This window comes from Castor canadensis, chromosome 8 (assembly GCF_047511655.1).
Source record: "Castor canadensis chromosome 8, mCasCan1.hap1v2, whole genome shotgun sequence".
NCBI classification, from domain to species: Eukaryota; Metazoa; Chordata; class Mammalia; order Rodentia; family Castoridae; genus Castor; species Castor canadensis.
Window position 1 is genome coordinate 106,519,122 of NC_133393.1, and position 25,999 is coordinate 106,545,120.

General features: G+C 38.9%; 1 protein-coding gene across 1 annotated transcript in view; it reads left to right on the forward strand.

Moving 5' to 3' along the window:
* Window positions 1-23,815, forward strand: part of Irak3 (interleukin 1 receptor associated kinase 3) — a 53,410-nt gene extending 29,595 nt beyond the window's left edge. The window contains exons 7-12 of the mRNA XM_074083837.1: window positions 4,915-5,029; window positions 6,155-6,273; window positions 20,135-20,333; window positions 20,600-20,662; window positions 20,750-20,914; window positions 22,686-23,815. Coding sequence (XP_073939938.1) covers window positions 4,915-5,029; window positions 6,155-6,273; window positions 20,135-20,333; window positions 20,600-20,662; window positions 20,750-20,914; window positions 22,686-23,165 — 1,141 coding nt within the window. The 3' untranslated portion in view covers window positions 23,166-23,815. The remainder of the gene's footprint in view (window positions 1-4,914; window positions 5,030-6,154; window positions 6,274-20,134; window positions 20,334-20,599; window positions 20,663-20,749; window positions 20,915-22,685) is intronic.
* Window positions 23,816-25,999: the final 2,184 nt, after the last annotated feature.

Here is a 25,999-nt window from a genome sequence, read left to right on the forward strand (position 1 = left end):
GGTAGCAAATGCCCCAGCTTTGTTGTTCTTCCCCAAAATTGTTTTGACTGCTTGGGGTCTTTCACGGTTTTATATGATTTTTTCTATTACTGTGAAGACTGTCATTGGAATTTTGATATGGGTGATATTGATTCTGTTCATACTACAATATTAACAATATTAACTCTTGCAATTCATGTAAATGGGATATCTTTCCTTTCACTTACATCTTTAATTTTCTTCAGTTAATGTCTGATAGTTTTCAGCATATAAATCTTTCTCCTCCTTGGTTAAATTTATTACTAAGCATCGTGTTCTTTTTTGATGCTTTGACTTTCAGCACTGTGCTAAATATAAGCCATGAGATTGGGCATTCAGATCTTGCTCCTGATATTAGAGGAAGATCTTCCAGCTTTTCACCACTGAGTATGATATTATCTTTGGGTTTGTTATGTATATCCTTTCTAATGTTGGGACGTATTTTTTCTATAACTAACTTGTTGAGGGTTTTTATAATGAAGGCATGTTGAATTTTGTCAACTTTTTTCTACATTGGTTGAGAAGGTCCCACGATGTTTATCCTTCAGTTCTGTTAATGTAGTGTGTCATTTGTTGATTTATGCACGTTGAATCATCCTTGCATCCTAGGGGTAAATCCCATTTTATTGTGATCTTTTTAATGTTCTGTTGAATTTGGGTTGCCGGTATTTTGCTGAGGACTTTTGCACTTAGAGTAACCAGGGATCCTAGCCTGTAATTTTCCTTTTCTGGCAGTGTCCTTATCTGGCTTTGGTAGGAGGGTGACGCTGGTCTAGTTTGGAAGGGCTCTCTCCTCTTCAATTTTTGGGAAGAATTTGAAAAGTACTGGTATCAATTCTTCTGTAAATGCTTGGTAGAATTCATATGCAAAACCATCTGGTTCTGTGCTTTTTCTCTTTCGGGAATGTTTTTGATTGCTAAATTAATCTTCATAATTATTGGTCCATTCAAATTTTTCTGTTTCTTCATGATACCATGTTAGTACTTTGTATGTTTCTATGACTGGATCCATTTCTTAAGTTAGCCTATTGGTTGTATGCTTGCATTTCTGTGGTATCATTTGTAATGTCTTTTACTTATAATCTCTCAAAGAAAAAATGAGAGAGAGGAAGAGAGAGATCTCACTTTCTTTTTCTGAGTGAGATTAACAATCTTTTCATATGTTTTAAGATATGTATCTCGTTTTCTGTGAAATATCTGATGGTACTCTACCCATGTTTTATTAGGCTGTTTTTTAAAGTGTATATTGATAGTTCAAGGGGGTTTGTCTTAATGTTTTGAAGGGATTTTACATATATCAGAAAAATTAGCCTGTTTTTATGTTATGAGATACAACTAATTTTTTACCAGACTTTCATTTGGTCTTTGCTTATTCTAGTCTTTGTCATGTAGAAATGATTTTACCATAGTTGGATTTTTTTAAATAGAGTTTGGGTTTTGTTCCCTACTAACAGGTTCTAAAATAATTCTCCCACTTTTTTCTAAAACTTTTGTGGTTTTACCTTTTACATTTGTGTATGTAATGTATTGGTTTTATCTGATGAGATATTTTCCATATTAACTACAACAACAACTGTGTTTCTTTTTAAAAAATCATGTTAATGTTTTCGCTTGAATGAACTTTATAATTCATTCTAGGGAGGTTTAACTTTATGGTGTTGAGTAAGTACATATTATTACTTATTTGGCTAATATTTATTTAGTGTTAGATGCTATTCCAAGAGCTTTATATTTATTAATTCATCAGTCCTCACAACAGTTCTATGAGATGATTTCTATTATGATCCCTGTTTTATAGATGAGGAAAGTGAGGTAGTTTTTCCTTTTCCACAAGGTGTAACTTATCTCCTGGTTTCTCTTCAATCTCCTTCTTCTCAGACATTGAGGTGTGATTTAGGTAAATGTAGCCTTATCCTCTTAGAATATATTGTCTTAAGTGGGATTGAAAGAAAAGTCCATACTAAACAGGCAATTTCTTTTTAAAAAATTTTTTTGGTATATAATAGTTGCACAGGGGGATACATTGTGATATTTCCATATGTGCTTATAATATGTCTCTGTTAGATTTACCCCCTCCATCGTTCTCCCTATTCTTCCCCTCCTCCCCTTCTTAGAATAATTTCAACATGTTTCATTATTCTGTTTTCATATGTGCAGACAAAATACATCCATCATGTTCACCCTCATTCCCCCTTTCCCTGTGCCCACCCAGCTCCCACTGGTACCCACCCCCAGAAAAGACTTATGTTCCCTTCCTATCCTTCATTCTTTTTTAAAGTGTACATTGATAGTTCAAGGGGGTTTCACCTTGTACTTCAGACCTGTATATATCATGCTTTAATCAAATCAGCCACCCCTCCCATTACTTACTCATTCTTTATCACCATGCTCCCCTAATATTCAACAGCTTTAGGTACAGCACATTATATTATATTTATATTTAGATGGATTGTTTTAATATTTTTCATTCTCTAACATATTCTTTACCTCTCCTGCCTCCTGTAGTCTCCTCAGACAGACTCACTAATTCAATTTTGTTCTCTCTCTCTCACTATATATATGTATGTGTATATAATGTGTGTATATATATATATATGATCACATATGTATCTATATATACATTTAACTAATAAGCCTAGCTTTCACATATGAGGGAAATGTGACTTTGACTTTTTGAGCCTAGCTTACTTCACTTAACATGAAGTTCTCCAATTCCATCCATTTGCCTGCAAACAACATGATTTCGTTCTTCTTTAGGGCTGAATAAAACTGCACTGTGTATATATACCACATTTTCTTAAACAGGCAATTTCAGTAAACTAAGGAGTATAGAGCTGGGAGGAGGGGGAGGTGGTAACTTCGGGAAAGGACAGCACAATGAGCTTCTTGGCAGAAGCAACATCTAAGCTGAGGCTGAGAAGAGTTTTTAAAGTTCAGTATTAAGGGAAGTCCCTTAAACAGATTAAAAAACCCCTGGAATATGACCTCTGATTTTTTGGTTCTTTCTTCCTCAAGAAAAGGGAAAAATGTTAATAATATTTGAGGACCTGGTACTTGGCTAAGAGTTTAAATTTTATTTAACTTTCGTAAGAACCTCGGGAAGTAGATGTCTTATTTACTGCTTGCAGTTAAAGAAATAGTCTCAGACAGATGAAATAACTAGCTCAAATTTACACAATTGATAAAAAACGAGAGATTCAAACCCAGGTTCGTCTGTCGTTCAAGTCTGTCTCCTCTACCACACTTCTACCACAAAATGATGTGACTTGTGTCATTTTGCCAACAGTAGGCACTCAGAAATGCTTATGAAATTAATTTCAAAAGATAGCAGATTTGCTGATCTTAAGACCTATATAATGAAAAATCCTACTGATTAAAAAATTTGTAGTGAAAGTTTGGGTGACATTGAGGTGACAGGCTCAAAACCAGCAAATTTTCTTCCCAGTGTCTTGATCCCACAACTTAACTTTTAGAGTATCCATTATTCTGCTTGATCAGTAATGTCTAAAAATAAGCACATGGTCATTTCTGTCCTGTGAGCAAGAGAGCAGAATAAGGCCATGATGGTGTTTTTGATGTCTGCAATCTAATGCCTTCCAAAAGATTTTTCTCTCTTTGAATTATTTTAAATTGCAGGAGAATCAGCCAGCCAGCTTAAGCAGCTAAATATACCCCTTCAGTTTCTTGCCAGCCCATTGCTTTTCATTTTATAGACATAGTCTAAATCATAGTAGGTGTATGGATCTTGTATCACAAAAGTTTTTGACAATTTAAAAATAAAAGTATCTTCATGTAATCATATATGTGCACATGTATATATTATGTGTACACATGGATACACAGACCTCTTACATTCCCTGAGGTTAAGAAGTATAAAAATAATCATAAGGCACACACACAAGATTATGTATATAACATATATAATTATATATATATATATTTGTATACACATTTGTATATATGAAGTGTGTGTGTTTATAGGAAAGTTGCTACAAAAGAAACAAATAACAAGTTATTTCTAAATAGAAAGAACACCTTCATTTATTTTCATATTTATAACATATCCAAGACATAGTAAGCATTCAATAAATAATTATGGAATTGAACCAAATTCACTGTACGTGTGAATTTCACATTTTATATTTCATGGTGGATACCTAGGTTTCATTGGTCTTCATAGCAATGATATATACATTCAAGGAATAGGGTTTTGTTTGTAGGCCAATAGATAATTACTAAAGAAGGAGTCTGAGCAATATATACTGCACTGACATAGAAATCTGTGATATATTTTTCAACATCAGACTACCAGTTATATGGATTTTAGATAATAGTATAAGCTTTGGGAAGACATTACTGTCTCTTTTTTCAGCTTGTTACTGGGGCCTGACCCAGTACCTGATATAGTAGTGTTCAATAAATGGATAAATGAAAACAGTCTTCTATACTCCTATATTTTGGTGACTTTCTTTACATTGAACATTTAAATAAATCAAATGAACAGTTTCAGTTACATTATCTTTATCTATTTACTTACTAAGTCATATAGTATTTCATTTTGATAAAAATGAGTTATTGAGTAGTGTTGTCTCTTTTTTTAAATAAAGTTCTCAATATCCCAAATCTTAAGTAATCTTTACTTTCTTAAAATTTCTGCCTCACATTTGAATATTTTATTTTTATTTTCATGATCATAGTCAATGAAAGTAGCTAGTATTTGCTTGAACTCCTTAGATCAATTTGGAAAGCAAATCTCGTCATGTGTCCAATGAAATTCTTTCTCCCGTGACTAGATATATCTACTTTCAACTTATTTTCTATACCTCCAAACCAGAGTATTATTCATTTCCTATTTGAGTAAACAGTTTAATGATTTAAAAAACCTTCTGTTTCAAGGTTTCATCATCCACACATACTAGAGTTGGCTGCATATTTTACAGAGATGGAGAAGTTCTGTCTGGTTTATCCATATATGAGAAACGGAACACTTTTCGACAGATTGCACTGTAAAGTAAGTTGTATCCATCATTTACCTGATCCTCTCATTCCCTCCAAAGCCCTAGGTGAGGGGAGATCTGCTGAAACCTGAGTCACCTGAGTCACCTGGGAGGCAGTGTGTATGCACATGAGGGCATAGCCTGCAAGCAATTCCCAAGGAAGCAGAGGCTTCTCCATGAATTTCTTTCCTCCCTCCCTCCCTCCCTTCCTTTTTGTACTATAGGGATGAACCCAGGGCTTTTACACATTGCTAAGCAAGCTCTACCACTTTAGCCATGCCTCCAGCCCTTTTGTTTTGAATTTGTTTATTTGTTTTTGAGATAGTGTCTCTCTAACCTTACCTGAGCTACCTTGAACTCATAATCCTCCTGCCTCTGCCTCTGGAATAGTTGGGATTACAGGGATATACCACCACACCTGTCTCATGAATTAATTTCTTACTTTTAGAAGGCCATGTAAATACCTGAGTTTCTGGGTTCAGAACAATATGTTTGCCAAATATTTGTTGAATCCTTACCCCTTGCTGATTCTAAACCTTGAGTGAATTATAACTATCCTTATTTCTCAAATAATTTTAATTTGCAAAGCTTTATACAAAGGTCAGACATAGAAGGGATATTGACTCCTTAAAGAGAAGGATATTGAATTAATGCCATGATTTTTCTAAAATATTTTAGAAAGGTATGTTTGAAAGTTGATTCTGAATAAATTAAGTTTCAGTTAGGATGAGAACAAAAGCCATTTATTCTCAATTGCTCACACTTTTGTGCCACAAATAATTTTAAAATCTTATTTAAGAAACTTTTAAATAGTATCACTTTACCATGTGTATTTTTTGGGGGAGGAGTGGTCTGGGGATCAAACCCAGGGCCTTGCACATCATATACAACTGTTCTACCACTAAGCTATACCTTCAGTCCTCTAGCCATAGTTTGATCAAGCTACTATTAAAAATTATTAGCTATTACCATTGCCTATAAAGAGGCTTAGAACCATCGTCATCATCACCAGTAATAGAGGGAAACCCACTTGAAACCCAACTCCCTCCGCTCACCCTGCCATTCTGGGACACGTCTGTGTAATGAATATGGTTTTCATTCAGAAAGTGAAGCCAAACCAACTGCTGTTGTCTTCTTAGGGTAACACGGCCCCACTCTCCTGGCACACTCGAATCAGCATATTAATAGGAGTATCCAAAGCCATTCGATACCTGCACAACACTCAACCTTGCTCTGTCATCTGTGGCAGCATTTCCAGGTAAGGAATCCTAGAACTTTAGGTTATACCTGAAAGTCTCTTCCATCACCACAGGTGAGTCATACTTCACACTCTTTTTCTGCCTATACTTTTCCTGGTATAGATTTGAGTGTATTAAGAACTTTCATCTAAGTATTGAAAATCTTACATTTTTAATGAAAATGTGTTTACCAGATTTAAAAAGCTGCATTTTCATATTGCCAAAGGGAGAGTTTATATTATCTTTGGGAATTATTAATGAACAGTTCTATGTATTTTTAATGATTATTCCTGATAGAAAGATGTAAAATGAACTGGTAATGATACTCACCCATCCCCACCCTTTTTAAAGCTGAGGCTTAAGCAGTTTATCTGGGGATTCCTAGCAAAACAACAGTAGTAAATGATTAAGGTTCTTGGTCCTTGAATCTCTGGAGGTTTTATCGTCCCACTGAGCCTGCTGCCTAATAACTATATATTTAGCTGTGACAAACCAAGCTGCCACCCTTGTTCATTTTTGCAGCATGAGAAAATTAGGAGTAATGTCTTCAGTCGCCATAAAGAGTCATTCAGAGTAGATGCCCCATAGCAAAATCCCCCGATGAGTTTCTCCTTTGTGCCCTTTATGTTGAATTTGTCCAAAAGTACCTAACCACGCCTTGCTCATCATCAGGGGAGACTGAACTTAGAGGTTCCTTCCACCTAGTGTTTTGAAAAAAGCCTTTAGTGTGTTTCAACTTGAGCAGAGGAGGAGCTGATTGCTTGTTTCTTTTTCTGGGGAAATGAACACCATATGAAAGGTCTCTAAATTTTTACTTAGTCCTGGGGAAGGAGGGGGAAATACACATAGATATCTGCTTTTGTTGTAGTGTGGCTTCCTAAATCTGTATGAAATTGAAGCACCCTTCTGGAACCTGGACATGGAGGGACAGTGATGGTCTCAGGTCGGTTCCAAAGGGTGCAGGTGGCCACTCCCAGCTGAAAATAATCCCTCTTCTGCCCAGATTTCAACCAACTCTGAGCATAGTAGGTGCTCAAAAATGTGTTATACTGATTGAACAATGTATCTGGTATTTTGCTGTACATATGCTGCCTTTCATTTAAACTTAAAGCAAGAGTTTGGTTATTTTAAATCCCATACATTAATACATTAATTTTATTAAATTTCTTTGGTGTGGCTGTGTTTTTTAATTCCTGTCCTAAAAGCATAGTTTGAAGACAAGAGGAGAAAGGAGAAGTGTAGAGATTCTGGTTCTTGATGGGAGAGAGGAACAAGGAGAGTCACAAACTGGAGCAAAGAGGGCATCAAGTTGGGGAGATAGATATAGGCTCTGCCCACTTCCCAGTGCTCCTCATTCTCACAGCTTACACTGGGGGAGGTGACTGGGTTGTGTCCAGCCAGCATCTCTCTCTTGGTATTGTTGAGAGTATACATTATGGGCCCGGTTTCCTGCTCTCTCAGGAACAATAGAAGTAGGCCAAGAGCATTGGCTCAAGCCTGTAATCTTACCTAGTCGGGAGGTGGAGAACAGGAGGATTGAAGTTTGAGGCTAGTCCAGGCAAAAAGTTCACAAGACCCTATTTCAACCAATGGCTGAGCATAGTGACGTGCCTGTCATCCTAGCTAAGCCAGGAAGCACAAATAGGAGAATTGTGTCCAGGCCGGCCTGTGCATAAAGCAAGACCCTATCTGAAAAATAACCAAAGCAAAAGGGCTGGGGGTGGCTCAAGTGGTAGAGTACCTGCCTAGGAAGTACATGGTCCTGAATTCAATTCCCAGCATGAAAGAGAGGAGAGAGAGGGAGAGAGAGAGAAAGAGAGAGAAAGAGAGAGAGAGAGAGAGAGAGAGAGAGAGAGAGAGAGAGAGAGAGAAAGAACATTAGAAGTACGGAAGGGAAGAAAGAAAGCAGAATTGTGCAGGTGAAGAGGTTGAGTCAGGATGTTGTTGCATTGAGGCCTTAGCCAGTATCATGGGGAAGTGTTGAAGCTGGGACAGCCCTTCCAAGATATCCCAAAGTTAGGTGGGGTGCTTGGGTCTTTGCACTGTGTCTGGCCAGCCCTGGAGTGGGGCTGTAACTTGGGTGAGGCATATCACTTCTGCATTAATGATTCCCAGATTGGAGCTCAGTTGTGAGCCATCACCAGCCAACCCTCCCTGCTGCAGAACAGGAGCCCCTCTGGGACCTGAGGATGAACTGGGTAGTGGGGGAGCATGGGGCACAACATAGCCACTATAGTTATGGAAGCAGATTTGATTGGGAAGAGCTCTGAAAAATGAGACCCAAGGACTTTTCTTTTACATATATTATCCCCCTATCCTTTTAGTTCAGCATCCCCTAATGTTTAAATTGGAGAGAAGCAGAACTTCTACTTAAAATGTAATTCTGAGAAAATTGCATTACCTCTCTAAACCTCAGTTTGGCCACTGCAAAATGCTAGTAATAGACCAATAGCTTCTATTTCTTAGTGCTAAATGACATAAGGTATATTGGTGCTTAGCAAATAGTATGCAAATGGTAACTCCTGTCTTACTTGGTCCAGAACTGGTGGCAGTGACCGTGGCTAAGTGATGTGGTAACTGACCAGTTTTTTTTGTCACTTTTTTACTTATCTTCATTGTCAGTTTATTTTGTTAAAGTGGACCCATAGACAGGGCATGGTGGTGATTTCTATAATCCCAGCTACTCAAAAGGTGGAGATTAGAAGGATTGCAGTTCAAGGCCAGCCCAAGCAAAACATTAGTGAGCTAATTAGTGAGCTAGAAGCGATAGTACATATCTGTATTCCTAGCTACCAGAGAGGCAGAGGTAGGAGGATTGCAATCTGAAGACAACTCTGAGCAAAAATGTGAGAACCTATCTGAAAAATAACTAAGCAAAAAGGGGCTGGGACATGACGTAAGTGGTAGAACACCTGCCTAGAAAGTGTGACACCCTGAGTTCAAGCTTTAGTACTACCAAAAAAGAAAGACAGAAGGAAGAAAGGAAAGTAGACTCATGAACAAAGCTCTATTTTTATTTTTCATTTTTTAAAATTTTTTACTACCATTGTTGTGCTGGGTGTGGGTACATTGGAGTATTTACAAAGATTTTTACAATGTATCAGATATACCACACTTGAATTCACACCTTCTGCTGCTCTTTTTCATCCCTCCTCCCCCGATACCTGGAGCAGTTTCGGCAGGTATCATTTTTGCATTTACATGCATGTGTACACATTATTTACACCATACTCATCCTCCTACGCTTTTCCCTACCACCTCCCCATTCCCCCTCGGTGCCCCCCCTTTCCAGGCAGAACCTGTTCTGCCCTCCTGTTCTCCGATTTTGTAGAAGAAAAAACATAAAAGATAATAAGAAAAGCATGGTGTTTTTGCTAGTTTGAGATAAAGATAGCTATACAGGGAAATTCCTTGTGTTGTTTCCATGCATATGTGTATCACAACCCAAATTGGTTCATCTCTACAAGTCCTCTTCCCTATTCCCCAGTCCCCTTCCCATAGTGGACTCTGCCAGTTTAAGATACTGTATTTGTTCCTGTACAGTGAGCACATCAACCACATTCAAGGTTTTTGGTTTCCTTCCCTTTCCCTATCCCTCCCATGTGCAGTCTCCCGTTAGTGTGACTCGTGTCCAATAATATTGCTGCATTTGTTTTAAGTCTATATAATCCGCATATGAGGGAGAACTTGAAATTTTTGGCCTTCAGAGTCTGACTAACTTCACTGAAGATGCTGTTCTTCAGTTCCATCCATTTACCTGGAAATGATAAGATTTCATTCTTCTTTGTGGCTGAGTAAAGTTCCGTTGTGTACAAATACCACATTGTCTTAATCCATTCGTCAGTGCTGGGGCATCTTGGCTGTTTCCATAACTTGGCTATTGTGAATAGTGCTGCAATAAACATGGGTGTGCAGGTGCCTCTGGAGTAACCTGTGTCACATTCCTTTGGGTATATCCCCAGGAGTGGATTTGCTGGATCATACGGCAGGTCTATGTTTGGTTTTTCAAGAAGCCTCCATATTGTTTTCCATAGTGGTTGTACTAGCTTACATTCCCACCAGCAGTGTAAAAGGGTTCCTTTTTCCCCACCACATCCTCGCCAACATTTGTTGTTGGTGGTGGTCTTGATGATAGCTATTCTAACATGAGTGAGGTGGAATCTTAGTGTCGTTTGGATTTGCATTTCCTTTATGGCCAGGGATGGTGAGCATTTCTTCATGTGTTGAACATCTTGAGCATCACATTCATTTTATTTATTTATTTATTTTTCTTTTATTTATATGTGCATACAATGTTTGGATCATTTCTCCCCCCTTCCCCCTACCCTCTTACAACCCCCCCCCGCCCCCTTGCTACCAGGCAGAAACTATTTTGCCCTTATCTCTAATTTTGTTGAAGAGAGAGTATAAGCAATAACAGGAAGGACCAAGGGTTTTTGCTAGTTGAGATAAGGATAGCTATACAGGGAGTTGACTAGCATTGCTTTCCTGTACATGTGTGTTACCTTCTAAATTAATTCTTCTCGAACTAACCTTTTCTCTAGTTCCTGGTCCCCTTCTCCTATTGGCCTCTGTCACTTTAAAGTATCTGCATTAGTTTCTCTGCATTGAGGACAACAAATGCTATCTAGTTTTTTGGGTGTCTTACCTATCCTCATACCTCCCTTGTGTGCTCTTGCTTTATCATGTGATCAAAGTCCAATACCCTTGTCATCACATTCATTTTAGTTCAAAAGTATTTATGGAACATCCGTTGTGTGCAGTGCATTGTGGAGACCATACTAGAGACATTAATGATGATAATCTTGTCTTACAAGTTCAACTGATTGGAGAGATAATGCAAGCACAGAAAATACATAACACTAACTATGCTCAAATTTGCCTAATTTGTGGCTTCCTGTTGTCAGGAAGTTCCATGCAGAGTGTTGGAAGTATGTCATGGCCATGGCTGGGTGAAAGAAGGGGAGAGAATTTATTGCTTCCTTGGAAGCAATAAATTTATTCCTGGGAACTGAGTAAAGAATTGCCAAGTGTATAACAAAAGCAAGAAAAAGACAGACTGGTTGGAGAATAAGGTTAGATGAGACTGAAGAATAGGAAATGTGGTGAGTAGGGGATGAGATAGGGCCTTGAGAAAGATGGAGGAGTTAGGTTTGATAAACTGGGCTCCATGACAGGCTCTGAGTCTTCTCTGGGGTATAGGTGGGAAGAGGATGGTTCTAGAGTCTCTTGTGTGGTTTCCCATCTGAAAAGGCCAATTCTTCAAGGACAGTAGTCCCAGATACTTGTCTGGCTGTGTTAAACTTTAAAATGATTTCCACAACACTGCTAGACAGAATCTCCAAAGAGCCATAAACAAAGTACCGTAAGAGATCTGATGACAGATAAGGAAAATATTCTGGAAGAGGCTGAGATTGAACTGGAAATGCAGCTAATGATGTGTATCAATTTTCCATTAGTTGAGGGACTGCTGCTGATTGTTGTCTTCTGGAGGTTGTGGTTTGGATCTTTAATGTCCCTGGTAGGCTTAGTCTCTGTTTGATAGCACCATTTGAAAATGTTGGAACCTTTAGGAGGTGGGGTCTAGTGGGAGGAAGTGAGGTCATTGCAGGTGTAACCTTGAGGGAGTAATTAAGACCTCAGCCCCTCCCCCTCTCTCTTTGCTTCCTGACTGTCATGAGGTACATAGACTTCCTCCATCACATGTTCCTGCCATGACTTACTGAGTTGCTACAGGCCTTAAGCAACAGGGTCAATCAACCATGGACTAAAACCTCTCAAACTGTGAGCCAAAATAAACCTTTACTCCTTCTGAGTTGATTATCTCAGGTATTTTGTCACAGTGATGGAAAGCTTACTAACTGGGTTTTCTAAAGAGTTTGAGGATTCAGGGTAGCCCATCAATAGACTACACTCACCTAGGCATGTGTCAGCAAATCACAGCCTTTGAGAATTGTGGTTTCACGAGGGGTTATCAGTGTTCCAAAGAAAATCAACCCCTCCACTACCATTGAACTCCTAGATTTCTGCTGAACTTCCAGCAAAGATGTTAATTAGAGCCAACTTTAACTACTGATTTCTTCCTCTTGTTTAGTGGTGTGCATCCCTTCATTTTAAGTAAATGAATATTAAAAGTAAAACATACCAAAATATTAACAAAGCTTAATTTGGATGAAGAGACTTTGGCTTTTTTTAATGACTTAATTTCTTCTCTCAGTTTATGTTTTTTAAAAAAGTGTTTAAGGAGGGTGTATACTCTGATAATAAAAATAAAATCTATTAGATAAAGTAACTTGACATCAGATTGACCTTTTTAATCTCATACCAACTAATCAGAAGAAGTTCCAAAAGAGAATCTCAATTCTAGTTATAATTTCAACCATTCTCTATAATTAATTGTATTTATATAAAAACTTGATAATCTTACAACTGTTATGGTTTTTTAAGTAGTTTTTAAAATGAGGATTGTAAAGTCATTAGTCAGCACCCTGGTGTCCAAAGTGTGAGCAACACTGTATATAAGCCAAATGAAAGGGTGTCCATACTGTCATTGAGAAGAAGGAATAGTGATGGTTAGGAATTTAAGCACATTTGGGTTTAAACACAAGTCCATCCTCGAACCATGTACCCCGCTTTCTCTCTTGTGCATCTAGAGCCAATCACGATGATCTCAAATGTATGACTTTTCTTCCTCTTCCTTCACTCTCTCCTCTTCCTTCTTCAAAGGTACTGAGGTTTGAACTTTTAGGGCCTTGCCACTTGATCCATGCCTTCCAGTTTTTTTTTATTGAGATGGGATCTTGCTAATATTTTGCTTGTACTGGCTTTGAACCTTGATCCTCTAAATCTCTACTCCCAAGTTTAAATTTGCTTCTTGCTTTCTGATTCTTTGACCTTACATATGTCTATTTTTGTAGTGTGCTGTATGTCCACAAACCTAGGGATTGCAACAGGAGAATGATAGGACTCCCACATTCTGTTAAATCTTGGCCAAACTTTATACTGATCAGTTTCTGAATTAGGAGGAGTTTCAATATGTTAAAGGAGGTACCTCCAGTCACCTTCCCACCTTGGAACAGCCCTTTTGAAATGTCCAGAAATGCCTACTTTTCAAAAATATTTTCTCTCCGCTCTTTTCTGTCCTTCCCTTTTTTTCAGCAAGCATCCCGTGATTTCATTGTCCTTCTTGTCTTGTCACTAGTTAAGAATGCTTCTTTTGCTGGGCACTGGTGGCTCACACTGGTATTCCTGACTACTTTGGAGGCTGAGATCAGTAGGATCACAGTTCAAGGCCAGCCCAGGCATATGGTTCAAGAGATGCCCCTCCATTTCCAAAAATAACCAGAGCAAAATAGATTGAAGGTGTGGCTCATGTGGTAGAGCACTTGCTTTGTAAATGCAAAGTCCTGAGTTCAAACAACAGTACTACCAAAAAAAAAAAAAAAAGGAGTGCTGACTTTGGGGGCCAACAGATGTCAGAGTAAACCTCTGTTCCACTGTTTTATTAGCATGGTGATCTTGGACAAGTCACTTAATTCCCTTATGTTCAGTGTCCCTCATCTAGTGCTATACCATACCACTGCCTCTGCTCCTAGGGTTGCAAGAATGAAGTAAGTTAATGCACAGAAAGCTAGAGCCTAGCATTAAACTGTAATTATCTTATGCAATGTGACAGCATCTCTTTCACTTCCTAAGTGCTTCATCCAACCTGTCCTTGGACTCTGGTCATCCTGGAGGGCCCAGCACATGGGGGCCATGCTCCGTCTGAGTGAAGTTCTAATTATTATAGCCTTCTTTTATGTTGAGCTAAAATCCTGTGACTGAGCCATTCGTTCAGTTTGCCTCTGGAATCATCTATATACAGTTAAAGGGGAAAAAAAGATAAAAGCTTGTTGTTCCTCTTTGTAGTCAAGTTTCTTAATCTTTTATTCATGGAACTAAATAAAAAGATTTTTTTTCCCAGTTAACTAGTAAATCAAAAGAGCATCAAGCAGTGAAGTAGAAGAATTAGGTTTCAGTCCTGGCTCTGCCATTAAGCTATTTGCATGGAATAAGTCATGTCAACCATGTGGGTTTTATTTACCTCATCTGCAAAAGAAGCAGGATATGATAGCAGCCATGATAAATCAGTTTTATCTCACATTCCATCTTTGATCGATTAATAATGACTTCTCAAGTGCAGTGTTGAGAAGCAATCTCGGGGTGGGTGCTTTATGAACTCAGTTAGTGGTGTTTGCCAGTAATATGGGGGGATGTTTCGGCAACGTTTTGGCCACTATTTGCCATTCTTGTGTTCAGTGGTCTAAAGCTACTTAATGGTTTCAAATCCTCCGAAGAAATTGATTATATTAACAAGTATTGTTTTAGTATCTTGTATAGGCTCAGTATTATGCTTGTGTAAACATCATGAGATGGTCTCCATGAAGTACCAAATGGTATAGTTGAGGCTGTTCTGTAGGAGCTTTGAAGGAGGAACACTGGAATTCAAAACAATGCAGTGAAAAGATGGAGGAAGTGAGTCTCAAGGCTGCTTAGAGGATTTGGGTAAAATAAGGGAGGGAGAAGCACTTTCAAGATGAAGGGGACAGTGTAAAGAAAACCACAAGACAGCAATAAGCACAGTTTATCCTGACTGCAATGGTAAACACATTAAAGGTGGTAGGAAGACTTCAGAAGGATTAGGGAGCTCAGTAAAAGCCAAAGGATTTTAGACCTGAAGTTAACACCCACTGAATAACTGGTTCTTAATCCTCCCAACAATCCTGAGTGTAGGTTATTATTGTCATCCTCTCATTGTGACAGGAGAAAACCAAGGCTTACAGAGCTTAGTAATTTGCCTCTCTTACATGGTTATGGAGAGGGAAAGGGAAGTGACATTCCATGTTTGTGTGAGTCCAACATTCATGCTCTTAGAGAATTGATAGTCTCAGATTATTGAGAGCATGTTGGCTTCATTGGCAGACACAGAAATTGGGAAGGAGAGGAGAGCAAAGTCAGTGTGTGCAGATCTGGAAATGTTGACAATTGTACTCCTCGAGAAAATGGTAGTAGGCAGCCAGCGTTGAGGGGGCGATTGGGTCTGGAGCTTTGCATTCTCAGCCTGGCTTGTTCAAGCAGGGAGAGTAAATAGCTTTCTAAGGAAGAAACTGTCAAGAACATGGCTGAAAACACCCACGGGAGGAAGCAAAAACCCACATTTCAAAGGTATTTTCAGCAAGCCTGGTGGTTTATTCAGCCCCAAAATGTCTTAGTAATTTGAACTCTTCAAAGTGAATGTTATAAAAACAAAACTCACTTCCAGATGGTGGAATTTGAGGAGGAAAGGATTTGAAGAAAAGAACCCTGAAGAGTTGCAATCTGTATTCTTGGCAAAAAGACCCTTACATTTATATTTGGGAAATAAAGATGTTTTTGAGTTACAGGATCACATAAAAGCATCTGAAATCAGTAAACCTCCTTGTTATTTCCATCTTATCCCTTAGCAAGCTTAATTGTTTTCACATTTATGAACAATTTTAAACTGAGACGCATTTTATCCACAGCATTTTTCATCCCAGACATTCATTCCTGCTAATGGTTCCAAAGCAAGATAATTTTGGTGAACATTTCTAATGTGTCCTATAAAACCACATTTGAATTGGTGCTGCCATTTGTCTCTTGCCAAGTTCAACAGTCTTCCATACAAGAGAAAGGAAACCATTTGCTTAAAAACGCAGTTTTGAAAAATGGAAATTGATCAGGGATGTTGAAGTAAGTGCATGGAGTATTTCCTTCATGAAGAACTAGAAAGGGGGCAGGGAGCCACAGACTGGTCCCTTCCTGCAGCCAATTCTTGCCTAAGGACGCAGCCTTCTCCTGTCTTTATGCCAGGCTGTTGTGCTTTTTGTCTGCTCTTATGCTGCAGACTTGGACAAAGTTGGGCCTCGTGTCAATGTTTCCAATGTCAAAGCCGTAGGAAATTTTAAAATCTGTGTTTGATTGATTATTATTCAATGAACCAGTCTTCTTCCTCTCCCTCTGTCCCTCAAAAATATTTTTTATTTTTTCAGAAACATTTTAGATACAACCAATTCTTTTTCCTCAAACTTTTCTAGTTTTCCCCATTCCCCTCCTCTTCTAAGCTGTCCAAATATGTTCATTTTTCCCCTAAGGAATGCCAAAATAATTAAATATAGCATGAATTAAAATTTCCCATATTAATCTGCCACTACTGCATGTAAACCTCAGTATCCATTTATTTATGCATTTGAATATGTATGTTCATGCACAATACATGCCAGGCATTTTTCTTCTCCATTGTCTTCAATTATCTAGAATTATTGCTTAGATTTGTCCAAGACTTCTCTGGAACTATTTTGGAACTCAACTGGTTCCCAGAAACCAATGAACCCAAAGGTACTCAGGTTTCTGGGACCTCCTGCAACCCCTGTACAAAGTCAGTGTCCTCAAACTTCTTCTAGAGGTACCCAAGCCAACCTCTTGGGATTTTAAGGTAAGGGAATGGGTATAGGATGGACAATGATCAGTGTACATCCCCTTTTTTTTTTTTTTTGGTGGTACTGGGATTTGAACTCAGGACCTTGGACTTACCAGGCAGGTGCTCTACCACTTGAGCCATGCCTTCAGCCCACCAGTGTACATCCCTTAATGCACATCTTGAGGTACTCTCTATGTGTCAGGAATCTCCTTATGTTTTCTCAATACTCTTAAAAACTTGATGAAGATTATTTTGCTTACGCGGAAACCAAGGGTCAGGGAAGCTATGTTAGTTTGTGTAGAGTCAACATTTTCCATGTAAAGGGGGAACAGTTTTGACTGGGCCTTTGCACAGAAGGCCTAGGCTTACCAGGCACCTTTAAAGCACAAACAAGCTTTTGTCCTCTCTCTAAGACCTGCCTACGATCAGTGTTCAATGGGGGAAGACAGAGAAACCCCACAATCAAATAGGGGAATGAAGAGTTTTAGATTCAAACTGTTCTAGGCAGTATGCAATGCATGCTGAAATGGGGGTGGTGTGTTTGTGTCTACAACATGTCCAGTAACATGTGGGTCTGAGATCTGGGTCTTGCTTCATCTGTGGGAGGCAGGACATCTAGAGAGGGGTGTTTCACGGCTCCAATAGCCATGACACAGACAGTACATGTTTCCTGTGGCCTCAGGTGATTACAAAGAGGCCAGTTAGGTCTTTTTAATCTCTAGAGACAACTTGGGTGGCATCCCAAGTTGACCTAGGTCAACTGAAGAGGCACTTCATATTTGAGCATTCTATTTAAAGTTGAGGCAGGGGAAAGAATGAGGGTAGAAATTGATTGTTGGACGACCTCTTGCAATTTCCACTCTCCTAAAACAGAGCATCCTTCTTCCACAGCTGTCGTTAACCTTTATTTAGAACAGAGTAAATCACCGGACTCAAAATTTATGTGATACACTGAAGTCTGCTGGTAAACAACTTGTCTTTTCACCAAATGCCATGATTCAAATTGTAAATGCAATGCCCTGGAATTATTTCATGTCCTATTCGTGGCCTCTCACTGACCCTAGATCCTCACTGAATGTTGTGGTCACCTGGCTCACCTCTGCCTACCTTTCATAGGTGTGTGACTCACCAATTGCTGGAAGCTTCTGCTAGTTTTGTTGAGGACCAAACAATGCCTTAAATTATGGGTTTCATTGTTGTTCTTGCTTCCCCTCCTTTCTTTTGTACTTAGAAAAGACTCTGGCTTCTTTTTTCTTTCTTTTTTAGTGGGAAAATGTCTAGAGCTTCTTAAATGTTATGCAGATTCAGCTTTGGTGTTCTAATGACTCTGGCATTGTAAATTAAGATTTCTTGCTTTCTTTGAGCTGGGGAGGAGGAAAAAGACATTGAAAATCTGGCACTTATTCTGTCCTTTCTGTATTAAAATGAAGTGAAGGCATGCAGAAGTAGCTTTCGGAATAGGAGAAGATAGAGGGGCAGAACCTTGGGCCCTAGCCCTGGCACATTTTTGTTCACCATCCCTCCTGGGGTGCCCACCTGGCTAACTCCTCCATTGATGAATCCCAGCACTTTGAAACCATCAGGTCAATTCCCAAAGCCCTAGACTTGATGTGAGCAAGCAAACTGTGGAAGAGGTAATTCTGAACTAAATGTCTATTCCTGCTTAGTGCTGGAGAGAAGATAGAATCTGACTATAGTCATTCCACATTTTCAGAAGAACATCCTGACACTATTCTGGAAAAGAGAAAATGAAGGAATGAGTGAGGAATGACATAGAGGGAACTATGTGAGAGCCAGACTGGCCCAAGCAGCTGCCAGGCTCTTGGGAAGAAGAGACAAAGCAAGGAGAAGAATGAAGATTATGTCATGGATATGAGTCTTGGGGAAAGGGCCTGTCTGGCTTTCTCCCCACAAATGCGAAGCCCACACAACAGTTAGGGACTGTAGGGCTTATGAGTAAGGCAGGCTCTTTGGGTTTCCCAAGTAAAGGAAGTGTCAAAGTTTAGAGCATGCCTTTCTCTAACCCTAAAGGACCCCCCTATGCCCCTTCATTTTGTCTGTTGTCAGTTCAGTCCTAGAAAAAGACTGGATCAGAATTATTGAGGCTTTAGCTGCAAATGTTGGACTGTTCTGCCCAAAGCCTTGACATAGGAATAAATCTCTGAATTCTGTGAATAGTAAGTCCTACAATTCAGACCCATGGAACCAGAGCTTGCCTGTTTGCCTGCTTGTTCAAGGACAGCACAGAATTTGGGAACTTTTGTAAGATCTAATATTTGTTCAGGATTAAGAATTTCTTAGGATCTAGGCAGCTATTACCACTTTTAATAACAGTGTGTAGTAATGTTGTAATGTATATCACCTGGCATTTTGGATGGGTAGGTGTACTAGTAAATTCTCTAGTTTTAGAGGACAACAAAGCAAGCTCAGAAGAGCCCTAAGCAAAACTCAGAAGTAGGTGACTTTCTTATGGCCATTCTACCTCTTCTATCAATATATGCTTGCTCTCTTATTATCGATTGTTAACATTTAGCCTAGTTATCACTTACTCAGCAGCGCCAGCAGTTGATGAACTTTATTTTCCCCATATCAGCTGTGTAAGTTCTGTGGCTCTCCCCACTTCACACACGAGGAAAGAGGGCACCAAGGGTCTTAGAACCAGGGAAAGGCAGAGTTGGACTTGCCTATGTGAAATGCATCTCCCTCGTGGCCTCTCCTTTCCTCTCTTGGCTATGACAGCCTTTTGAAGGCAAAAGTAAGCTGACAGTTACTCTCAGTCAAGTTGACAAGTAATTAATAAGGCTTGCATGTGACAACCACTTAGTTGACTGTAAGCACTTTGCCTTTGCTTCTGCAGATATTTATATTTTAAATGAAACTGGAAGACAAAACAAATAAGCCACAGAGATGGAACTATCAGGTAGCATTATCATTAAAGCAGGGTTTACCAAAAAGTCCTCGAGTCATTTCAGGTTAGTGGCTCTGTGCTGGCCAGCCAAAGGTTCCACAATATACTCTATGCACATAAGAAATAACTATTAGCTGATTAAAGCTCACTTTATGTTCTCATTAAATGTAAGAAGTGCACAAGGCAAGCTACTTTGGTTACCTTTAGTTTATCCTATTGAGAAAGCCTCCGCTTCATCAACCATCTCCATGTGTGGACCTGCAAATTTGAAATGCAGGTCTTTATAGGTCAAGTTTTTATTTTAAGTTTTATGCAACACTTGCATCTGTACTTTAGGAAAAAAAATTTAATTGTTCTCTAGTTTGTGGAAATTTATATTTGACTTTATTTTGTCAATGTTTTGGCTTAACCTGGTAACAAGGTGAGCTTGTCGTGTTGTATTTCATTGAATGCCTTTATGATGTTTTGCCTTGTTTGTCCTTGATCACAATTTTAGTGCAAACATACTCTTGGATGATCAGTTTCAACCCAAACTAACTGATTTCGGCATGGCACACTTACGACCTCACCTAGAACATCAGACATGTACCATAAATATGACCAGCAGCAGCAGTAAACACCTGTGGTACATGCCAGAAGAGTATATCAGACAAGGAAAACTTTCCATTAAAACAGATGTCTACAGCTTTGGAATTGTGAGTTTCAACTACCAGTTAACAAAGAAGAGATTTTATTGCCAAGAATGTTCTAAATTCTAAAAAGAAAATTTGAAGACCTTTAACTTTTAGACCCATTGGCTTCCTATTACTTGTTATTTTATACATTAATTTTGCATCATCAGGAAAGTATTAAAATATAAAGGAATTAATTAGGACAGTATTCATTGTCATGGCTAATATTTGCAACAAGTATTTTGTATGTAGTCAATACATATACCTAACTTTATATATATTCCTTTTAGGTAATCATGGAAGTTTTGACAGGTTGTAAAGTGGTATTAGATGATCCCAAACATGTTCAGCTGGTAAGAATTGTCTTCATGTTTGCCACTATTTTTTAGTTACTTTTCTGATCAAGTTGTGCTAATAAGCTTATCTCCTCCTCTCCTTAGCGGGATCTCCTGATGGAACTGATGGAGAAAAGAGGCCTCGATTCATGTCTGTTGTTTCTAGATAAGAAAATACATCCTGGTCCTCGGAACTTCTCTGCCAAGCTTTTCTCTTTGGCAGGCCAGTGTGTTTCAACTCGAGCAAAATTGAGACCTTCAATGGATGAAGTGCGTATACACCTGGTTTCATGCAAAACTGAACTATGAAAAATCTAAGTTCGATAAATTGTGTATCTAAGCAAATTCTCTATCGATGAGACAAACCCAGCCTTCAACAGAGAAGTCCAGCCTAATAGATAACCTTTCTAGATTAAAAAAAAAAAAAATCACAGCATTTGGTACTCTGCTAGAGGTTGTTATCAGGTGGAACCTGAAAACTAGTTTGGAGAAAATATCTTATTCAACATTCATTGAAATATCTAGTCAATTAAAATGTAGCACATGTTTTCCTTATTCATTTTTAATTTATTCATTTGTCTATAGATATAATTATCCATTTATTTATTTGTTTGTTTGCTTATTTGAATGTAAACAAATACTAATGTAATGCCTGCTTTGTATGTACAGACTTTGTGTCAGGTGCTGGGAATATAGTGGTGGTCATGATAACAGTGATACCTTCAAGCTTACAGAACAAAGGAGTCAGCTCAGTAAACATGGATTTTGGGTCCAATAAGATGAGCATAGTGATAAATGGAAGCCCAGACTGATGTCAAAGGGTGGCATCAGAATACACACCAGCCATAGGGGCCAAAGGATCTCCTTACTGGTGTTGACAACTTAGCTATGATCTAGCCAACAGTTTGGCTATGGGCAGCGGTGTGGATGGAAAACCATTCTTCACAGAGGGAATTAGCACTTGCAATGGCTCCAAGGTAATGGTGTGCCTAGCAATAAGACTACAATTATCCAGCATCATGGAAGTAGGGTGAGGTGAGGGAATGCTGGAGTGGTTGAAATAGCAGTCACTTTCAGGTGATGGAGGGACATGAATTCTATTCTGGGGGTTTTGATTTTATCCTCAGTCTACTACCATGGGAAAGTGTTAAACAAGGAGTTGGCATAAACACAATGTAAAGAGCACTGGGAGTCAGAAGAGCGTATTCCAAGCCTGACACCACCAGTAAGAGCTGTATGGGATCCTAGGCCCAGCAAGGAGCTATCAGTTGTGTCGTGGAGGGACCTGGAATTGGAACCAGGCAATTTGGAGTCAACCATCAGGGCTGCTCCTTACTGCCTAGTAATATTAATTCCCTTTTTTCAGCCTTGGCTTTATTATCTAAAAAAATCAGAATAATGATGTTATTTGTGTAGCTTAAGTGAGATAATGTACAGGAAAGCACTTTGTAAATTATAAAGTTCTCCATATGTAGTTTTAAGATTGTGTGTGTGTATGAGAGAGAGAGAGAGAGAAAGAAAAGATATGTTAGTTAGGTCAGTGGTTCTCAAATCTGTCTGCACCTTCAAATCAGCTGGAAAGCTTTTAAAATACCTTGATCTCTCATCTCCTTATTTTTCTGAGTGACAGTCCTTAGGTTGGAGCCAAGAGATTTGTATTTCCAGAAAGCTCGCTGGATGATTTTGGCATTTGGAAACTATGGTTCAGCTCACCCTTGCCTCACTCCCTTCCAATCTTTAGTTATTATGGCTGAAGTAAAAAATATAAAGAGACTCATCCAAGGCCACAAAAGCTCGTTGGTGGCAAGTCTAGGACTAAAGTCAGGTCTCTTGATGTTTAATTCAATGCAGTTTCTTTTATAACTTGCTTCAAGTCTCTTGATGTACTTCTGAAAATAAAGCAGTTTTGCCAATCTTTAAGTTCCTTTCTAGTGCAAAATTCTATATTTGAATTTATTTCATAAAACTAAGAGATAGAAAAAGATGAAATGGGATGGTATTCAAACTTAACTCAGTTTTTATTTGCTTCTTTGTTAATCAGGTCCTAAATACTCTTGAAAGCACTCAAGCCAGCTTGTATTTTGCAGAAGACCCTCCCACATCACTGAAGTCCTTTAGGTGTCCTTCTCCGCTGTTCTTGGGTAAGGTACCAAGTATCCCGGTGGAAGATGATGAAAACCAGAATAAACGATCACCACCTCATGAGAAAAGTTTGAGAAAAGACAGGATGACTCAGAAAATCCCTTTTGAATGCAGCCAGTCTGAGGTCACATTTCTAGGCTTGGACAGAAAGACAAGGAGTGAGGGAAATAAGGATGCTTGTGACATGCCCAGTTCTTCTGGTGATGAACTGCTCTGGTTCCCAGAGCATTTGGCTTCACCCCAGAATGTGAGTGCCACTGAGATAAATTTGGACTTCTCTGCCGAAACACCAGGCCATTCATACAGGAGCAGGCCAGTGGAGACCAGATGCTCTTCTAAATTCTTTTGGACTGAAGATGAACAGGACAAAAAGCAATAAGATTCATCAGAAAGTAAAGGAAAAAAGGAAGTATGGTTGAGGCTTCCAAGGAAAGGGCATCACTGTGGGAAGACATAGTCTGTGGTAATACCGAGGGAATGAATGACTGTGAATTTAGGTAATGCAGACACACTATCTGGACAGTTCTGTTCCTTACTTCCCAAACCTCAAATCAGAGTGGCTTAAACCAATGTGATCAAACCTAAGCTGAATTTGAGCCATTCAGATTTACTCAAGATCTGGGTTCTGGGTTCACCCAAACAAAACACCAAAACCTACCAAAGAAGGACTGCCTTTTCTTCTTATCATCTGCAAGAGAGTCCTCCCTGCCTCCCTCTGCCAAGGACATCAATTGAAGTCTGTTGTTTGGTTTTCCTTGCTTGTGAGGGTGGTAGGAAATGTCTAATTTTTATATGTTAATAGGTGCCTTTTGAAAGAATTGCCTTCTTACTATCTTAGCCTTTAGTATTTTCTATTCATCTCTGTTAGCCTTGACTGTTTGGAAATGAGCCATGTTCAGCCTTGTCTGGAGCATGCTTTCTGGAGAGAAAGGATTCCTGTACATTATCTGTATTTCTATATTTAATCTCTTCAGATAGTTTATCACATATGATTTAGTTGTTGAGTATTAATAAACATATTTTTATTAACCCAGAGTCCTATTATATCCTGAGGAGAATGTATGAAATTTTAGTCAAGTAATTTTTATTCCTTTTTGTTTATTTCTTTTTTATGCCTTCCCACACTGTTTCTTTTCCCCTTTGGAAATTCTATCCAATTATCAGGCTCTGCAAACTGTGTTCATAGGAAGTCTCCTGAATCTCTCCAACCAGAAGTACTTCATCAGCATTTCCAGAGCAATTTCTTGTATTTCTATTTTATAGTCCTTGCTTTTTGAATTATGTCAAAGTCGCTTGCGTCATCTCTCTTACTACACTGTTAACTCTCTATGTTTGTTTTCTATTGTTGCTATAACAAATGACCACAAATTCAGTGGCTTGAAGTAGCACAAATTATTTTATAGTTCCGGAGGTCAGATATCCTTGGCTTTCCTTGTGGAGGTGCTAAGGGAGAATCCACTGCATTGTATCTTCTAGCTTCTGGAGGCCACCTGCATTCCTCCACTCATGGTCTCCCTCCATCTTCAAAGTCACAAAGTAGCATTTTTAAATCTCTCCCTCATCTCTCTGTCTCCTTCCCCGCCCCCCTTTCCCTTTCTCTCTGACCTTCTTCATTACCTCTCTCTCTTACTCTCGCCCTCTTGCCTATCTTATAAAAACCCTTATGATTGCATTGGTCCCACTTTTCAGGTAATACAGGAAAATTTCCCTGTCTCAAGATTCTTAAGTTAACCCCATCTGCATGGTGCCTTTTCTTATGTAAAGTTACATATTCACAGGTTTCTGGGATTAGGATGTGGAAATCTTTGTGGCCCATTACACTGTCTATCATGATTTCTGAGTGTTAGGGGCCACCTCTGTAGGGCTTAGCATCTTAGCCTATGCAGAGCAAGTGTTTCCTTATAAATTAAGTTGAATTAAATTATATCTATGAAGATACATAATCAAAAATTTTGCAATAAGAAACAGTGTTGACTAAATCAACAGTAGGGATAATGGCTGTCTTTATGATAATGAATAGAGACACTTAAAGGAAACCATTTCCAGGGGATTTGCAGAATCTCCCTTTCCAGGAAGCTTGCAATGAAAGGGTAGAACTCTAGCTTTCTGGGCATGAGAGGAATGGGCCCACACTTTATATTTTCTTTTTGGTGAGTCAGTATGGTTGGGTTAATAATAGTCAGATTGGAATCCAATTTCAAGAACAACTAATCAAAGAAGGAAGTCATCAGGAATCAGGGTGAGGCAAATAGACAATGTCAAAAACATGAATTTATAATTCTCTAAAAAGGCATGAAGGTAGGTTAAAAACCCAACAAACTATTTTCTGATTGACAGCCCTAATGCAGGCTCCAGGAGAACAATTGGGAGAGTTCATGCTCACAACCTGGTATGAGGGTATTTGGCTACCCAGTGCTGTCTTCCCATCTGACCATCACTTGTGTGTGCACAATGCAAGACTAGGAATGTTAATTTTTGTGCTTTGTCCTAGTTTGGCAACTCTTGGTTTTTCATGTTAATTAAAGGAAGCAGCAGCAGTCTTCAGCTTATATTGCAAACCATTCTGAGGCTGATTTAGCTTGTAGATGTAGTCTGAAAGTATATTGGGTAAATAGAGAAAATTACCTGGATTCATGTGAAATTACCACTGATAATTCAGAGTAATTGATTGTCTTAAACTGTTTTTCACTTTGAATCTGATGAAATGTCATTAAGGAAGCTCTGGTTAATGCCAGGCTCACACACTTGCTTAGCACATGCGTTGACATGGACTTGTTTATGTGCGCTATTGACAGAGTGAGGAAGGCTTCTTGGAGAAGCTTTCTGAAAAAGCAGAAAAAATTAGAGAGATGAAAAAGATCACTGAAGAAGCACTCCAGGGTGGGTATCCAATGAATTGTGGGGCCAGCCCTTCTAGAGCTCTTCACAGCCCCATCTCTGGGGCCAGAAGGACACATAAAGAGGAAGGAAATGGGGTCTGGAAGTTTTCATGTTTCTTTCTAGTTTAACCCTCACAATCATCCTGAAGATATGACTTCTATCTCAATGGTGAAGAATTGGACTCAGAGAAGTTAACTTGCCTAAGCTCCTCCCAGATTTTGAGGAAGAGGTGGGTTTGAACCCACATCTGTCTGACTCCAAAGCCTGTTTCTTGTACTCCAATTGTACAAAGGTTTCCTACAGACCGAAGTTCCTATGAAAAGGGATAGATAT